The sequence below is a fragment of the Lepidochelys olivacea genome (genome assembly GCF_965140295.1).
Source record: "Lepidochelys olivacea isolate rLepOli2 genome assembly, chromosome: 15".
NCBI classification, from domain to species: domain Eukaryota; kingdom Metazoa; phylum Chordata; order Testudines; family Cheloniidae; genus Lepidochelys; species Lepidochelys olivacea.
Window position 1 is genome coordinate 18,617,778 of NC_140425.1, and position 18,289 is coordinate 18,636,066.

Sequence of the window (18,289 nt, forward strand, 5' to 3'; positions counted from 1 at the left end):
TTAAACTGGATTTAAAGGGCACATAGCCCCGGTGTCGACTCTCTACACAGGGCTGAATTTCACCCCAGACTTTTTGCATTCCATATTTACTTTCATATTATTCACTATGTCACAGGCACATACAGTGCAGTGAGGGCGTTATTCCTAGGGGAGACTGAGCACCCACAACCCTCTTTGTCTTATCACCTCACCTTGATTTTGAATCACAGCTGTAGAAAGAAGGTGAATACCAAATCAAAGCAGCAGAAGTCACAAACGTAGGTTTTACGTGGTAAACAATGCAAAATATCTTCGGGCTAATCTACACTTAAAAGTTTTAACAATGTAACTCTGTCAATTAGGGGTGTGATTTTTTGCAAACAGTTATGCTGGTAAAAACCCTACAGGATGCTGTTAAACTAATATATAGGTACCTATGCCAGTACAGTTTATTTTAGTTCCTGAACTAGAATAAGCTGCAACAGCATAAACCCTTTGACACTGGTATAACAGCATCTATATTCGGGGGAATAGGTAACTGTGCCCACATCGATCAAGTGGCAGAACTGTGAAGAGGAGATTAGCCCTTAAAAATGGTTCATGGAAACATTCAGCACTGTACAAGGCAAAACATTTAGGCACCAGTGATTTCAACTGAAAAACAAGTGATCCAAGAAACAAATGGATTCTAGATTTACTTTTTTTTTTTTTTAAATGGATAATAATTTAGACTTTCCTTTGAAATCAGAGGGTGAAGTACATTTTTGTAACCATCAGCTGGTTTCTGCTAATAAAGGGAAGTAATATAGCCTTCACAAAGCTGATTAATTCAAGAAAGGCAAACAAAAACCTTCTTCTGTTCGCCTCATGCTTTCAGCAGAATAACATCTCCAAACCAAAGGACAAAGTTGAAATCTAATAGGAAAGTTTTTGCTTAAACATTCCATATTCCAGACATTGCCAGGCAAACTTATGCAGAAGTACAAATATCCTTCCAAATCTCAGTTTTACAAAGGCTATTCCTTATCGAGTGGGGACTAAAATGGAACCTTCATTTCATAGATACAGAATTTATTAATCCTACTTGGTAACATTTCAAAACTATAAATAAGCAAATATGTGGAGAGAAATAGGTACACCGCTTTCATTTCCACTGAAATGCATGAGAATGAAGGAGATTTTTGCAAGGACTGAATGGAAAAATGATAGAGACTTTCCTAAATATCCAGAGACTCTTTCCTAATAATATGTACTATTAGTATGTATCCAACGTGCATCATTAGGTCTACACATTTTTGCAAACTAATAACTTAAGTTGCAGATATTTGTCTTTAAACACTTTATGTTTAAAAAACCCACAAGGAACAATAAATGGTCATGTCTGGACTTTTGTTTCAGTCACACATATCAATTTCCCAAAGTTTCACAGTTACAATGCCTGCAATTTTTCTCTCCCAAAACTCCTTTTTAAACTGTCTACCAGATATTGACTCACCAGACCCAATTGCCCAGTTACATGTGTGTTAAGCAGGAGTAATGCCACTGAAGTCAGTGAGTTCTACCAGTGCAAAAGAGGAGGTTACTCACCCTGTGCAGTAACTGACGTTCTTCAAGATGAGTGTCCCTGGGGGTACTCCACTCCAGGTGTTGGTGCGTCCCTGCGCCTTCGCTCGGAGATTTTTACAGCAGTACTCGTACTGGTTGCACACGCGCAGAGCTTGCATTCCCACTCTGAGTGTACCTTAATAGTACGCATGTGTGACCGGTCTCCTCAGTTCCTTCTCTACAACAGAGGCTACCCCAACTCTGAAGTAGAGGGGGAGGAGGATGGGCAGTGGAGCACCCACAGGGACACTCATCTCGAAGAACGTCAGTTACTACACAGGGTGAGTAACCTCCTCCTCTTCTTCGAGAGCTGTCCCTGTGGGTGATCCACTCCAGGTGCCTTAAAAGCAGTGCATCTCAAGGAGGTAGGGACTTCAGATTGGGTAGAAATGCAGTAGATAAAACAGCTCTCCCTAATCGTGTGTCTGAGAGGGAGCCCTGAGTAAGGGAATAGTGCTTAACAAAAGTGTGTTCAGAAGACCAAGTGGCTGCTTTATAGATGTCAGTCAGGGGAACTTTGCGTAGCAAAGCCACAGAGGTAGCCATCGATCTAGTGGAGAGAGTTCTGATGTCTGCTGGAGGCATAACTTTCCGTATCTGATAACGGAGTCGGATACAGTCAGAAATCCATTTTGAAAGTCTCTGGATCGCTCCGCGATAGAGACAAAGAGTCTAGAAGAATTCATAAAGGGCTTGGTTCTATGAAAATAGAAGGACAAAGCTCTGCGTACGTCTAGGATATGCATTGTGGATTCAAAAGAGTTCACATGTGGTTTAGGAAAGCAGGTGTATCAGTTCATTGATGTGGAATGATGAATGGACCTTAGGAAGAAATTTAGGGTGTAATCGAAGGCTAACTTTGTTCTTAAAAAATAGGGTATATGGTGTGTCTGCCATGAGAGCTGCTATTTCTCCTGCCCGTCTGGCAGAAGTGATTGCCACTAAGAATGCTGTTTTTTAGAAAGGTGTAAGAGGGAGCAAGTGGCTAGGGGTTTGAATGGTTGTTGACTTAAGCAAGATAATACTAAGTGAAGGTCCCATGGAGGGGTAGGAGGTCTAACTTCTGGGTATAGGGATTGAAGTCCTTTGGGAAAACGTTTAGTGATCGGATGAGCAAAACACAGAGGTACTGTCAATTTATTGTGGAAAGTTGTAATAGCAGCTAGGTGGACTTTGATGGAGCTAAAAGAAAGTCCAGATTGTTTGAGGTTTAACAGGTAGTCAAGTATAAGAGGAAGAGGTGCAGATATAGGAGAAAGAGGAGACATTGTTGAGCACCATTGGGTAAATCACTTCCACTTTTGGAGATAGGTGGTGCGAGTAGATTGTGTTCTGCTATGTAGGAGAACTCTTTGAACTTCATCAGAGCATGCTAGTTCATTTTGGGAGAACCATGTAGGAACCAAGATTTGAGGTGGAGCATGGACAGGTTGGGGTGGAGAAATTGGCTGTGTTGCTGCGAAAGGAGGTTCGGAAAGAGAGGCAACAAGATTGGTAGTCGAGTTGACATCTTGGTGAGGAATAGGAACTACGGCTGTCGGGGCCATGCTGGGGCAATCAGAATCACCTTGGCACGATCTGTTTGTATTTTTTGTCAGAACTCTGTGGAGAATCGGGATCAGGGGAAAAGCATAGAGTAAGTTCCGGTGCCACAGAATCATAAATGCATCTCCCAGGTAATGTTTGTCCAGTCCTGCTCTGGAGCAAAATCCGGGGCATTTTGTGTTTTCTGCAGTTGCAAAGAGGTCTATGGTTGGGTAGCCTCAAATGCTGAATACGTTGGTGATGATCATTTAGTTTATCTCCATTTGTGGTCCCAGGGAAAGTGTCTGCTTAATTCATCCACTGTGGTATTCATAGCTCCAGGAAGGTAGGCGGCTGATGTCTGGATATTGTTCGCAAGGCACCAGTTCGAGTTTCATAGCTTCTGTGCAAAGCGAATGAGAGCAAGCTCCTCCCTGCCTGTTTACATAGAACATGCAGGCAATGTTGTCTGTCATAATCCAGAACCAACATGTATGGATAAACGGGAGGAAGTGACGGCAGGCATTGCTTATAGCTCGAAGTTCCAGGATGTTTATGTGCAGGGAGGTTTCTGTTGGAGACTATAGCCCCTGGGTGATGTAACAGGTGAGGACCCCACCCTGTGAGGGATGCATCAGTGATGGATTGAGCGTCCTGGAGAAAGGGGACTCTAGAGCAGAGACTGGAGGGAACTGTCCACCATAGGAGACAGTCTTTGACTCAGAAAGGTATGGATAGGGGTTTGTTTAGGGTATGCACATTGGGTCTGTAAGCCATGGCCAGCTGAGCTTGGAAGCACCTCATGTAGAGTCGTGCATTTTGGACCACAAAAGTGCATGAGTCCATGTGACCTAGCAGTTGTAAACAAACAGTCTCGAGCGGTGACTTGAGGACTGTTGCAAAGTTTTGTTGCCAGCTGCTTTATGGTGAAGCGATCCGATGGGAGAGATGCTATTCCCGTCCGGGAATCGAGGTGTGTTCCGATGTACTCCAGGTGCCGGGTTGGAATTAATGTGGATTTGTTGTTGTTTATTCGTAGGCTGAGGGATAGGAAACAATCGACGTTGAGTTGCGTGAATTGAAGCGCTCCGTCGAGCATTGAGGCTTTGAGAAGGCAGTTGTCCAGGTAAGGAAATATTATGACTCTTTGCTTCCTGAGGTGGGCAGTAACTACAGCCAGGAGCTTGGAAAAAACACAGGGGGCAGTGGATAGGCCGAAGGGTAGTACCCTGTATTGAAAATGCGTCAAGCCAAGGGTGAAACGAAGGAAGCGTCTGTGGGCTGGATGTATTGTCACATGAAAACAGGCGTCCTGTAGGTCGAGGGCTGAAAACCAATCGCCCTGCTCCAGCGCTGGGATTATGGTGGCGAGGGTTACCACTTTGAACTCTTGCTTCTTGATAAAATTGTTGAGCCACCCGAGGTCAAGGATCAGTCGCCATCCCCCGGTTTTCTTTTCTGTTAAGCAATAATGGGAGTAAAACCCCTTCCGGCACAAGCTCCACTGCTCCCAATAGAAGGAGATGGTGCACTTCTTGCAGGAGCAGTTGCTTGTGAGAGGGGTCCCTGAAGAGGGACGGGGAGGGAAGGTGAGTAGAAGGCATGAATAGGAAGGGGATGGAATAGCCAAGTGTGATGACCTCTAAAACCCACTTGTCGGTGGTAATGTTGTGCCATTGATGGAAGAATGGTCGTAGGCAGTGTCCAAAAGTAGGGACAGGGGGTGTAAGTGCTGAAGTGGGAACATGGTTTTCGAAACCCTCGACCAAGGCTTCAAATCTGCTTGTTAGTCGGAGGGGGTTGAGACAGCGCCGTGGAATTGGGGCGGCAACTCTGGTATCTGGGTCTCTGGTGTTGTTGCTGCTGTTGGTCGTCATGGGATCTCTGGAAGTGCTGGTTATACATGGGGTAGTGTGGATGTTGGTAAGCTGCAGGCGGGTTTTGCGCGGTATTTATATTGTCGCCTTCTGGTCGTAGGGGTTTGTATTCTTAAGGACCAGAGAGTTGCTCTTGAATCCTTCACTGAGTGAAGGACGTCGTTCGTTGTGGAGGCAAAGAGTTTGTCGCGGTCAAATGGAAGGTCTTCAATAGTAGTCTGGACCTCTAGAGGAAAAGAAGAGGAAGAGAGCCATGAACCTCGGCACATGACTACTGCTGTAGCTGTAGATCTTGCTGCAGTGTTGGCCGTGTTGAGGGCCACCTGAAGAGCGGTACGTGATATGATTTGTCCCTCAGAGACTAAAGCAGTGAATTGTTGTTTCTTTGCTTCTGGAATGTCCTCAATGAAGTCCATGAATTTGTTGTAATTTTTGTGATCATATTTTGCCAGAACAACCGTATAATTAGCAATTCGAAATCGTAGGGTGGAAGACGCGTATACTTTACATCCAAGCAGATCTAAATGCTTACTGTTTTTATCGGCTGGGATGGAGCTGGGATACTGGTGCTTGTTCTTTTGGTTGACTGCGTCAACTACCAGCGAATTAGGCACTGAATGAGTGAAAAGAAATTCAGAGCTCTTGGAAGGGATGAAGCACTTGCAGTCCACTCGTTTGCAGGTAGGTAAGCTTGCAGCAGGAGTCTGCCAGATGGCTTTGGCAGGTTCCAGAAGGGTGGGTTGATTGGCAATGCAATCCTGGAAGAAGGCGGCAGCTGCAGGATGTCCATTAACTCATGCTGCTATTCAGGAAACTCCTCCAGACTGATTCTTAATTCACTGGCCACTCTTTTGAAAAGGTCTTGAAATTTTGAAAAAAGTCATCTGAAGATGACTGGGGAGGAGGAAGCAGGGCTTCGTCAGGCATAACAACTGGGTCTACTGGTTTAGAGACAGGTCGTGCCTGATTCTGCACTTGTGATGGTGCTGTCTGGTGACTGGCATCGGTGGCAGGTTCGTGAGCTTGTGGAGCTGGGCCGGTGTCGGGCCTGGTTGAGGTGGCATAGCGAGAGTGGTCTCGAGGACAGGATGCCCACGGGGCCCAATATTGCCACTGTGATGGGAAGGGCACAGGTGGTGCCATCCACGGGTTTACACACCATGGGGCAGGATCCTGAGAGTAGGACGAGGTGATGTTTTCTATGGCCTCTATTAATTGGGGTCTGCAGATGAGAGACTTCATATGGTGAAAAATCCCCCTGGAGACTAGCTTCCTCCTCACTGGAGGAAGGCTGTTCAGACCATGGCTGAGCATTTGGGGAGAAGCAGGCATTCAGTAAGGGTGACTGCAGAACGGGTGACACCAGCAGGTCACTTGACTGCGAAAATTGGAGTGCTGGAGGTCCTCTGTGTGGTGAGGGCTGTGCGAGAGGAATCTGCTGCTACGAAAAGTTCCTCTGCACCAGTGTCTTTAAAGTCGTTTGTCCGCCGGCCAGCTCAGCAGGTGTCGGTGCTGGGAGAGCAGTGACAGCCTGCGGGGGGTCACGCACGTCCGCATGTGTCGGCACCACTTCCACCACGGTGCCGAAAGGTGCCATCTGAGAGGCAGGCAACAGGAAGCCTGAAGCGGGTTTCGCCCGGCGTGTCAAAACTGCTCAGCCAGGGAAGCGCTGGGAGGGAGGCGGCAGACCTGCCGGGAGAAGCCTTCTCCCGTGAAGTTCGCTTTGCGGGTGACAGAAGGTGATGTTCTTTGAAGTTTTCTTCATCTTGTTAGAGGCGGGGGGGCTGTGGCATGGAGCAAAGCTGGAATCCGCACCTGGGTCTGAAGCTGACCCTAAGGATTTTTGCAGCAGGAGCAGCTTTAGCCTCAACTCCCTGTCCTTTCGTGCCCTAGACTCAAGTTTGCTGCAGTGGGCACATTTTTGGGGGGATGAGGGACTCCCCCAAACATTTTATGCATTTTGAATAGCCATCTGACAGAGGGATGGCATGCTTACAATTAGAGCAGCACTTAAAGCCTGGGAAGCCAGGCATGTTGGAAGTGGCTGCGCTGACAGGAACTAAGAGAAAGAAAAAAAAATTGAGAGAAAACTAACACACACTACTGGTAACACTAATAACTAACACTATTGGTAACAAACTAACTAGCTAAAAGGGTAAGAGTAACAAGGGAGAAAAGTTTTCTAACAAGTCTGCCGAGCTCCGTCTCAGGCCAGGGACAGTAGAGAAGCAAGTGAGGAGACCGGTTGCACACGCATACTATTAAGGTACGCTCAGAGCTGGGGGGCAAGCTCTGCGCACGCGCGACCGGTACGAGTACTGTTGTAAAAATCTCCGTGCGAAGGTGCAGGGACGCACCCACACCTGGAGTGCCGCACCCACAGGGACAGCTCTCGAAGAAGAACTGGTGTACGTGAAAGAAGGACCAAGCCTGCTACACCTGTCTATAAACAAACAGAAAAATAAAGTTGCAATACTGAATCCTCCCTGATGTGGGTTGGAATGAATGCTTAATGCTCAAGCTTTCACTGCAAAAAATGAGAGATGGCAAATGTCTTTTGTCCTATTTTAATAGTGTGAGATCCATATAGGGTCATGTTACATACTAGACTGGAAAGGGAATTTTATCTCTGCTACCAGTCGTGAGTGGCAATTATAACCCAGGAGACTGACAACTAACAGAGCTTTAAGACTGACACTTTATGATGCCTCGAATTCCAAGTGGCATTTACAAAACCCAGACATCTGTTTAGATTTAACTGAACACATTAAATATTAAACAAATCCAGCAGCAAACAAAAGAATGTACCTCAGATGTTAAAACCCATCTTTCTTTAATCTCTTTCTGGGTACATACATTATTATTATTTACTTGGCACACCTCACTTACTGTAGATACACAACACAATATAAGTTATGTGTGCTTTTTGGAAATTATTTTACTTAGCATTTAAAAAAGATAATATAAATGACAAGTGTAAATTAGCTTTCCATTGTTACCAATTTATATATTAAACAAACATATCCTCATTTTTGCAGAATTTACTAAACACTCTGGGAGTTAAGAAAAAAAGGAAACAGAGAAAGAAAAAAAAGCTCAATATCTCCACTCAATTGTGGGAAGGAAAAAAAAAGCCAATACTAATTTTCTTCTACTTCAACTTACACAGATACTTTGTAAAGAAAGCAAAGGCAACTACCTAATCAATATAAAATTCTTATAATCAGGCAAAACAGAACTGTTCAATAAGTTGTCATCAGAATCATATCAAACCCTTTGATTTAACAAATTATCCATTCTTTACTCACAATGCAGCAAAGCATGTGAATTGTCCCACTGACTTCAATGGGGCTACCAATGTGCTTATAATATGAATGGGGGTTGAGGAAAAACAACGATGTAAAGGACTGGAGAATGGGTTGTCTTGCCAAGAGGTCACAGCTGGGCTTAGGTCTGCCCACCAGGGATGGGAGTCACTGGGCAGGAGTTGGAGGAATCACAAGGCCAGGTCCTGTAAACAAGAGTCAGGCCAGGGTTGAAGACCAGAGATCAGAGGCAGTACCAGCCTAGAATTGGGAGGCAGGAGTTGGGGTCTAAGTCAGGTTGGAGCCAGAGACCAGAAATCAGGAGACAAGGTAAAGTCCGGCGTTGCAGCAAGCCAAGGTCTGTGTGGTTGCCCAAACAACTTCCTGGGTTAAGTAGGAGCATTTGGCTAATCAGAAGGCTGCAGGGTACTGTCACTCTGGGTCTCGTGGGCAGTACTTCCTGCGGCGCCCACTCTCCACAGTGCTCCCTGGCAGTGCCTCTATGTGGCCTCCTGGTGGGACTATGGGAATATCAGCCACACCTAGCTCTGCAGACCTGGGTTCTAATCCTCGGGTCCTTACAAAACTATTTCTGTGGGCACGTCTATTGCAGAACTGTTTCTTATACTTTCCTCTGAAGCACCCGGTACTTGCAACTGGCAGAACCAGGATACCAGAAGAGACGGATCACTGGTGTGATGCAGCAGGATCATTCCTATGGTTTCTATATTTCTACTGGCCTACAGTAATTCTTACCTGAGCTAGTAAAACATCATAATTAAAAAGCATGTTGAGATTTAACAAAATAAATCTTTAATCAATCATTCTGAGTTTGGAAGAGGCCAATACAAAAGTTTGGTAGGCCACAGACACACTCTGAATAAAGTATTAAAAGTTTATACCCTTCATGTTTGAGTGGTTTCATTGTCAGAGATTCACAAAACTTTCTTCATCTGAAACAGGATGTTTCATAGAATCATAGAATATCAGGGTTGGAAGGGACCCCAGAAGGTCATCTAGTCCAACCCCCTGCTCAAAGCAGGACCAATTCCCAGTTAAATCATCAAATCATCAGTTTCCTCTCTTCACCTGCCCCAGACAACTGACTATTCATTACATTACAATGCTACTGGAGTAAATAATTTCATTTTTTGAGATTAGAGAAGAATCAACTAGGGAAATGTTTTAAAAGTCTAAAAGAAATCTGAAATCTTCTTAATATTGGAATTAGGACAGGATGGTCCCAATTTAACGATATAATTCAACATAGAACAAAGCTTATCAAAAAGTTTAACACCCTTCTAAGACATCAGACAAACCAGCAGTCCTAATATTAGAAGATTTTGCAAAATTCTCCAGTGCTTGGGTACCACCTTGAAGACAACTGTGTATAGATTTTAATGTGCCCTAGGTCTGTAAAACAAGGATCTTATCTCCATATTTCTTCTATGTTGTCAATTACTGGTAGCTATTTCTGAACAGACTAAATCCTACCTGAATTCAAGAGAATCACATCTGGATTGCAGAGCTTGAATGGCCAGAAAAAGAAAGTCCAGTCCAGCAAACATGTTGTCCCATCTAAACCAACAACGGGACTACTTGCATGAGTTAAGGCACTCATGGGCACCTTCATCCATAGTTTCTAAAGAAATGTAGCCTGTAAACTCTAACAAGTCCTTAAAAACAAATGCTCTCTTGGGCAGCCAAACAGCTGCTCCTTGTAGGGGCTGCAAGACAACAACTTGACACCCAAGAGAACCTTCCCCCACCCCGCATCTCCTCTGTCCCTTCTGGACTCAAGGATGCAATTAGGGTTGCGAGGTTTTCCATTTCTCCCCCACTGCACAGCCTCTTTTTATGCTCCAAAGGAGGCATTGCTAAACTAGAGAGAGGCACAAAAGATACCCCATATATACCAAAAATATGTAAGTAGGACCTTTAAGATGTTCAAAGGAAATAAATGACAAGAGTCCAGTAGCTGGCTATATGGGGGATACAGATCAAAATAATCTCTCTGTCAAACAGTACTCAGGGAGGGAAAAAAAACTTAGAAGATATACAAAGAGTGGTCCAGGATAGGCAGAGCCTTGGTCATTCCCTATGCAACATTTGATGATGTGGGAAGGATTTAGATTCATGGCTGGCTATGTAGGGAAAATACTTCTTCAGAAGGGAGACAGATAATAAACAAAACAAAACTTTTTTCTTTTCAAAAGGTATCACTCAAGAAGGGGATTACATCAGAACTTTACATCCCAGCATCTCTCCAGTGTCTTGGGGGACCAAGCTCAGGAAGAGGTTCTCATGGTGGCACCCATAGCAACATGATTTTAATCCCTAACAACTAAGTTCACTCTAAAATTTTTCTTAAACTGTACGTTAAACCTGAGCGAGAACAAAGAGTGACAAAGATTAATATCACTGTAATTTGACCTCTGCCCTTAAAAATGATTCACTACATTTATTAGCATGAAGTGAGCTGTAGCTCACAAAAGCTTATGCTCAAATAAACTGGTTAGTCTCTAAGGTGCCACAAGTCCTCCTTTTCTTTTTGCGAATACAGACTAACTACTCTGCTGCTACTCTGCTACTCTGAAACCTGCTGCTACTCTGAAACCTGTCATAATTAACATGTTATCTTATAAAAAGTCCGTTTTAAAACTCCTGTCAATCTATCAGTTCCTTAAAATGACCCTAAAGAGAAGTCATTAAAACAGTAACTGCAAGACAAATTCATCCATCAACTTTTTCCATGTGCCTTTACTAAAAGAATTTGCCTTTTTGAGCATTGATCAGTGGTTGGCACACATTTTAGGATTTAAATAAGAAGATATACTATTGCCTTGCAGAAGATAATCAATTTTCTCTCTCATTCATAAGAGCTAGCTTGAATATACATGTAGGTTTTGAGCTACCCAAGGCATCAAGCATAGGCAGAAGCAACACGGTTGTCTTTTTAAAGTAGTTTGGTTGATACAAATTGTAACAAAGAAAACAGAAGATAAAACTGTTTTTATAAATCCTCACTTCACAGCATATAAAAACAATTTAAGCCCACAGTTCCAAATGCTGTGGGCCCCACCTTCCAGTAGCTGTCTATGATGGGCAGGTTTAAAGAAAGTGTGTCAAACACAGACATGCTAACATCTTTTGAAATCCAAACAGAATCTTCTTTCTTACTTTGCTTAGTTGCAGAATCCAGTGTTACTATTAAATTAAAAAAAACCAAGAACCTGTTTACTCTTTCATCTATGCAGCACACTGAATCATTTATCATCTAAAATAAATTGCATATATTCGCTGGGTGCTCTTGATGTAAGTTGATCTTGTAGTCATCTGTCTGACATGTATTCTATTATATATGCAGTCTTTTAAAAAATAAAATAAAATTGAGCTCTGGTGATGGGAGTTGGGCATCCCAAGCTGAAAGAGGCCAAGCACAGGTCCTGAAGATAAATTACTGGGTTACAGAGTGCATCATGAAATATATATTCTTTTGACAGGTTTCCCAACAGAAAAAAGGAGTAAATTCACCTGTAATTAGAAAATATGCTGCTCATAGTAGTGGACTTCCAAGAGGAGTTAGTGCCCGCTGAAATGAATTCTGGTTAGCTGCTAGGCTTCTCACATACATTAATTAATGCCCACAAGAAATGGATTCTGATTGGCTGCATCAAACAGCAACTTTCTACATAGAACATTATTAGATCAAAAGATTTTCTCCTTAGAACATTTAAGGTCAATCATTTTTCAATTAAACCCAATTTGCCAATACAGAGTGTCAGAAGAATAATGTTCTGCACCACTTAAAATATCATGCAGTGTCATTAAACAACAAAATTACATTTCAATGAGCACACAAAGAATGAAAAATTCATTAAAGCTACTAACTTCTGATTGCTTGTCAAAAGAGTATAATAGAATTTCTGTCTTGCATATCTGATGGGAACATTTGTTCCACACCAAACCTTATCATTCAAGATAAAAACCTTTGCAGCTTTCCCAGTCAGAACAGATTTCTTTCTTTATCAGCTCAGCTCTCATTTCTGAAGTCAGAAAATGATCCATTGAATGGGTAGTTTTGCACAGTCCCAAGAGGATAACTGCGGACTGATTCAAGGAGGAGCTCCACAGAGTAGCATTTCTGATTGCAGCTCAAGTCATAGTGTAGCTGTGAAAGCCTTAATAAACTGAGATTTCTGCAGTACAAGAAGTGCAGGCTGTTTGTGCAACCCTAGATTTTTTTAAAAAAAGAGAACTAGAGGATACATCATGACTATATCTTTGGGGATTGGTAGGTATTTTTAAATGCCTAGCATGCCTGGCGTGCACTGAGGGCCATCATGCTCGAATGCCATTCTAGGCTATACACAGAACTTCTAGTAAAAGAGCTATGATGTCAAGCAACAACAGGCTTTCAAATCCAAGGCAGGTGATACCACGAGATGGGAAAAGCTACACAGACTTACTTAGTCTAGCAGTCATGTGATATCAGAATACTGAAACCTGACTGTAGACTGCTGAGTGATACGATGAGTATGTCTACCCAGCAACCTCCTCTCGCTCCAGCAGTGAGTCTCACTGCCAGGGTCAACTGACTTGGGCCTGTGGAGCTCGCGCTGCGGGGCTAAAAATAGCCGTGTAGATGTTCGGATTCAGGCTGGAGCCTGGGCTCTCAGACCCTCCCCACTTGCCAAGTTTCAGAGCACAGGCTTCAGCCTGAATCTGAACAGCTACACTGCTATTTTTAACCCCACAACACAAGCCCAACTCAGTTGACCTGAGCAATGAGACTCACCACGGCAGGTTGGTTTATTTATTTTTATTTTTTTGCCGTGTAGATGCATCCAGTGATTGTTTAACCTGTGTCCTTTCAGAGTTAGTATCCTAGGATATATATTGATGTATACATCTAGGCCGGGTTTTTGTTTTAGAGGAGCTTAAGGGAGTCCAGTGCCCAAATTGCAATGGGATTTGGGGGCATAACTCACTTAGACCCTTTGGAAATCTCAGCCCTATTTTATAATGCAACCACACCTAGAATAGTCAATTAATGGCTGGCCACAATTCAGATCTGAATAGCAATCACTATCACAATTAGTGTAGATAACGTGTAACAACTGGTCTGAAGTTGCAGCGTTTTAAAAGAAGCAATTAAACTTATTCTTCTTTACCTCCATCTGAATCTGAACAAACTTCTGTATGGTGGCAAAAGTTCTCAAAGGTTTAATTCCAGACAGAATAAAATGCATTCATGGCAAACGCATACTCTGATCGACTGCAGTGGGAAGTAATCCTGATACAAAGTCAACTTATCATCATCATGATGAGAGCTCCAGAACTGTAACCAGTGCACGTAACACTGCAGAGCATGCAGTCCTTTTGCAGTAGCATTGGCTGAATGCTCCTCTTGTATTGTTTTAAAGACTTGAATCTTATTTCTCCCTGGTCTTGTCCTTCAGAATTCTTTTTTTGATGGAGGACTTGTGGCACCTTAGAGACTAACAAATTTATTTGAGCATAAGCTTTTGTGAGCTACAGCTCACTTCATCTCAGTGGTGTGGGAAGGGATAGCTCAGTGGTTTGAGCATTGGCCTGCTAAACCCAGGGTTGTGAGTTCAATCCTTGAGGGGGCCATTTAGGGATCGGGGCACAAATTGGGGATTGGCCCTGCTTTGAGCAGGGGGTTGGACTAGATGACCTCCTGAGGTCCCTTCCAACCCTGATATTCTATGATTCTAAGTGAGCTGTAGCTCACGAAAGCTTATGCTCAAATAAATTTGTTAGTCTCTAAGGTGCCACACGTCGTCCTTTTCTTTTTTCGCATACAGACTAACATGGCTGCCACTCTGAAACCTTTTTTTGATGGGCAGTTCAGTCTCAGCTGAGTCTGAATATCAGCTGTGATTCCACCAGCCTCAGCCCACACAATTGTTGTTGAAACTCTGTTCCCTTCGGCATTACTGCTAGAATGTTTAACACCCAGTTCTGACGCTATTGCTTTAAGAGTAGAATTAAATTCATCCTGCATAGATGGAGATTAAAGAATCATCATCTGTTGCTGGACATCTGTTTAGGTTAATACTTTTAAACATTCCTAGGGTTTCTCAGTAGAGAAAAAACAGCTTAAAATAGCAAGTAGGAACTATACCTACATAAGGACGCAGAACAAAATTACTAATTTTACTTCTGAGGTAGGATCAAATGGCACATACTTACACTGTGAAATTAATTCATCAGTCGGGATTCAAAGCAAACACCATTCAGAGGGAAAGGGGGCAAACTCCAGTTTGTTTTTGCCATCTCTGAGATGACTGATTACCACTTAACATTATAATGATGTTCCTCCAGAGTAAATTATAGACTAGCTTTTTCTTTTTTGAATCTGACAAAATAAATGTGTTCCTTGGCAGAGCTCTGGAAATGAGTTTTGAACAAACCAGAACTGCAGAGAAATGCATTTTATTTATCCAATTTTTTTTTTTAAAAGGACAAAATACAAAGTCAGCCATCCTGCTGAATCAAATACTTTAGCAAAAGGCTCCTCTTTCCTAGCTCTATGGAGAAGGACTGGAAGGAGGGAAGTTAGTTTGTGGATTGCATGGTTAGGCCCAGTTTGCTGAATAAATAAAAATGCTTGAGGAAGGACAAGCATCTCAGTACCAATATCCATCTCAAAGGACGATGTCTGGTAAAAGCCTAGAGAGTTGCCACAAGTCCTGCAGTGATTATAGCATTATAATGTTTACCTCAAATGTATTATGCCACATTTTATGATTGAATTTGCTTGGCAGATCCCAATACAGATGAGGTAGCTAAACATTTCAATCATACAGGCCTATTTTCACATGCTTAGTGCTTTCTGAAAAACTCTATTTTTGGAGTAAAATCTTCCATCTGGTCTCCATCTAACTGTCATTCCTCCTCCTCCCCCACCCCTGACTCTTCAAAGGGGGGAAAATCTATGTTCCTGCTTTCGAATTATGGGAGGCTGAAGAAGAATAAGTCTCCACAATGTGAAGAGTTGTTGACACGCTTTCTCACCCCCCTCCACATATGTAACTCAATGGCTGAACTTTGAAACCTGGCATGTAATTCACTACTCATTTTGGAGTATGTCCAAGGCTAAGTTCAGACAAAAGCTGGTTGAATAATGGAGCCACAAATAATTGGGAAAAAAAATCACTGCTAAGTATATACCGGCAGTTTATTTAAAAAAACGGCAGTGCCTCCTTTCCTGAAATTATAATGAACATTCCCTCTCCCAAAACTGTCTCAGCAGCAGCCCCTGTGCCTGTCAATCTGAAAATTTTCTAGCCTTTATAGCATTAGCCACACAACCTCACCACACATTGCACAGCACCTTGGTTTTTCCCCTGAATAGATAGGTGCATGCAGCTACACTGTGACGCACTTAATGCGGCAGCATCCAGTGGGTCTCATAACATCAGGCGCTTAAGGACATAACACATGTCTTCACAGCAAGCAACTCGAGTTTTGCCCATAACCCAACTCCCAGCTACACACACAAATCTCGCATTTGAGTTATGTGGTGCTCGTAGGGCTCTTGATTTGTAACTAGTAATGTAGCGGGGATGCAATTCACTCTGTGCTGCTAATCCAATCACTCTGTGTAACTCGAGTGTTGTTGCTCTCAATCCAGCTAGGCTTGCTGGAGTGAACTAACTTGATCTGTTACATATAGTGTATGTAGCCCTCTTAGGGCTTGTATTCACTGTAACATCCTGGAGGGTATGAGAGCCCAAGGCACCCACAAAGCTAGACTTCTATGGTGTAGAGTTCCCGAGCGTACTTTGAACTTTTAGTGCACAGCAGCAGGGTCCACACAGACCTGCTGCAGTGTTGTAGATTTACACCCCCACATGCCTCATGCTAACTCGGCATACAGACATGCCCTGAGACAAATGACTGCAGCCAGTGGTTCATAACTCTTAGACAATCTTGCCACCTTCAAAAATTCTTGTTCCCAAAACCAATAAAGCCTTCCCCTGAAAAAATACAGACACTGACCTGTAATGAGCTCTCTGACTTCCATGTCGTTTGTCTTCCGCAATAACCTGATCAATGCCGGGATCCCATCGCAGTTCTTTATAGCCACCTTGTTCTCGTTATCCTTCCCATAAGAGATGTTTCTGAGAGCCCCACAAGCTTTGCGATGGACCTCTGGCTTTGGGTGATCTAGCAGCCCCACCAAGATGGGAATCCCTTTTAGATGCCTCACATCCTTTTTTATTTTGTCGTTCTCATAGCACAGGTGCTGCAAGTATGCTGCCGCGTTGGACTTGACTGGATCGATGGGGTGACTGAGCATGGCAATCACTTCAGGGAGGTCAGGGTCCCGCCACCTGGGGTCTTTGCGGATGCTGTCAATGGAGGGGGAGCGCTTGCCCAGGCGTTCGATGCTAGCCATGCTCCCCCTCTCAGGCTGTGCTAATGGTGCTGCGTAGCCACCGTGAAGGTAAGGGATCCTCTCGTCAACCATCTCTGTCTCAACAGGGTCATCGTAGCCCCTGAACAGAGAAGAACATTTCAAAATTAAAAAAAAAAAAGTGTATTTAATATTCAGTGCTGTTGAGCCAGGATTAACATCTGGGTGATGATCAATCTTTTTAACCTCACACATGCATTAGCGGTAGGATATTTGCATTTTTCAAATAGTGTTTTTCTGGCCATACCAAAATTAAGCAGCATTAATCACCACTCAGCAATGAGGAGACCATAGCATAATATTTGTTTGGTGAGCAGTAAAACAATGACAGGAATTGTAAGTCAGCAACGTTGCTTTCATTTAGGTATTTTACCAAAGTAGTTATGATAGAACTGGGTTACATTTAGTGGGAAACACTAAACCTCATTAATGATGATCCTCTTATGATGAGCTAGAAATCTAAAGGCATCCAAGGTATGGACAGAAAGCACCTCTCAACTACTTGTAGTTCCTCCCCAAACACTGCACCAACACACACACTTTTTAGCAAGGATAACAAGGTCCATTACATTTCCAATTCAGAGCACGTGTTACTGGGGCCCAGACAAGCTTCCCTCAGTTCATCAATGATCATTTGCAAAAGGTGGAGGAACACCCAAGTTTTGGAATCAGAGCTCATACCAAACAGATCTTCTGCAGAGTGGTCCAGGATTGGGGCACTCAACTGATAGTGAGGAGGCCAAGGTTTCCCAGCTCTGCCACTGAACTGCAATGTGACCTAGGGTAAGTCACTCCACCACCCTGTCACTTCCCTCCCGGACAGCGGCTAAGCCTAGATGCAAGCTGCCAGCTGCAGTCATTCTGTGCATTAGGAACAACTGTACTGATCTCTTTCTAACTAACAGTGGTGTAATTTATTGTATATAGTTTGTGCAATAAGGGCAGCCACAATCACCCAAAATATTTTTGCCCTCCGTAGAAAAGCCCTGATTCTAGGAACAGTATATAATAGTAGTTGAAATTGACTTTTTAATGGCAGTCACTGTAATTCTATCCTCCTACTTTGAAAAAGATCATATCTTGAGCAACCAGTTGTGAAGTTTCTTCAGTATATTTGTAAGGAGATACATTTTCAGCTTAAGAACTTGTTATTGAAAGAGACAGATAGATATAGTTTGACATTTTGAACAAAGTGACATTTGGGAGGGGGGGCCTTACCTCACATCCTGTAGGCTCAGCATTTCACAAACTATCTACAGCAATGAGTAAATGGGTAAAATGGGACACAGCAATGGGTAAAATCCCACCAGTGCGTAACATACTGCACAGCAGTGGGGTGAAGGGGAAAAAAAATATCAGCCATCGGTGCAGGGGCCATCAATCCTGAAAACACAAGAATATTCTTAACTTTATGTACACAAGTGAACCCACTGGCTTACAGAATGACTCATGTATAAAGTTAAAAATGTGCACAAACATTTTCAGAATCAGGGCCTTGTTTATTAAAGTTTCAACCAAAAGACCCACACATAGTAAACTCCGTTTATCTG

General features: G+C 43.2%; 1 protein-coding gene across 5 annotated transcripts in view; it reads right to left on the reverse strand.

Moving 5' to 3' along the window:
• The window catches only part of ARVCF (ARVCF delta catenin family member), a 449,123-nt gene that overhangs the window by 101,335 nt on the left and 329,499 nt on the right, over positions 1–18,289 (reverse strand). For all 5 annotated transcript variants that reach the window (XM_084649105.1, XM_084649104.1, XM_084649102.1 and 2 more), the window contains one exon: positions 16,322–16,821. In XM_084649105.1, the coding sequence (XP_084505231.1) occupies positions 16,322–16,821 (500 nt within the window). The remainder of the gene's footprint in view (positions 1–16,321; positions 16,822–18,289) is intronic.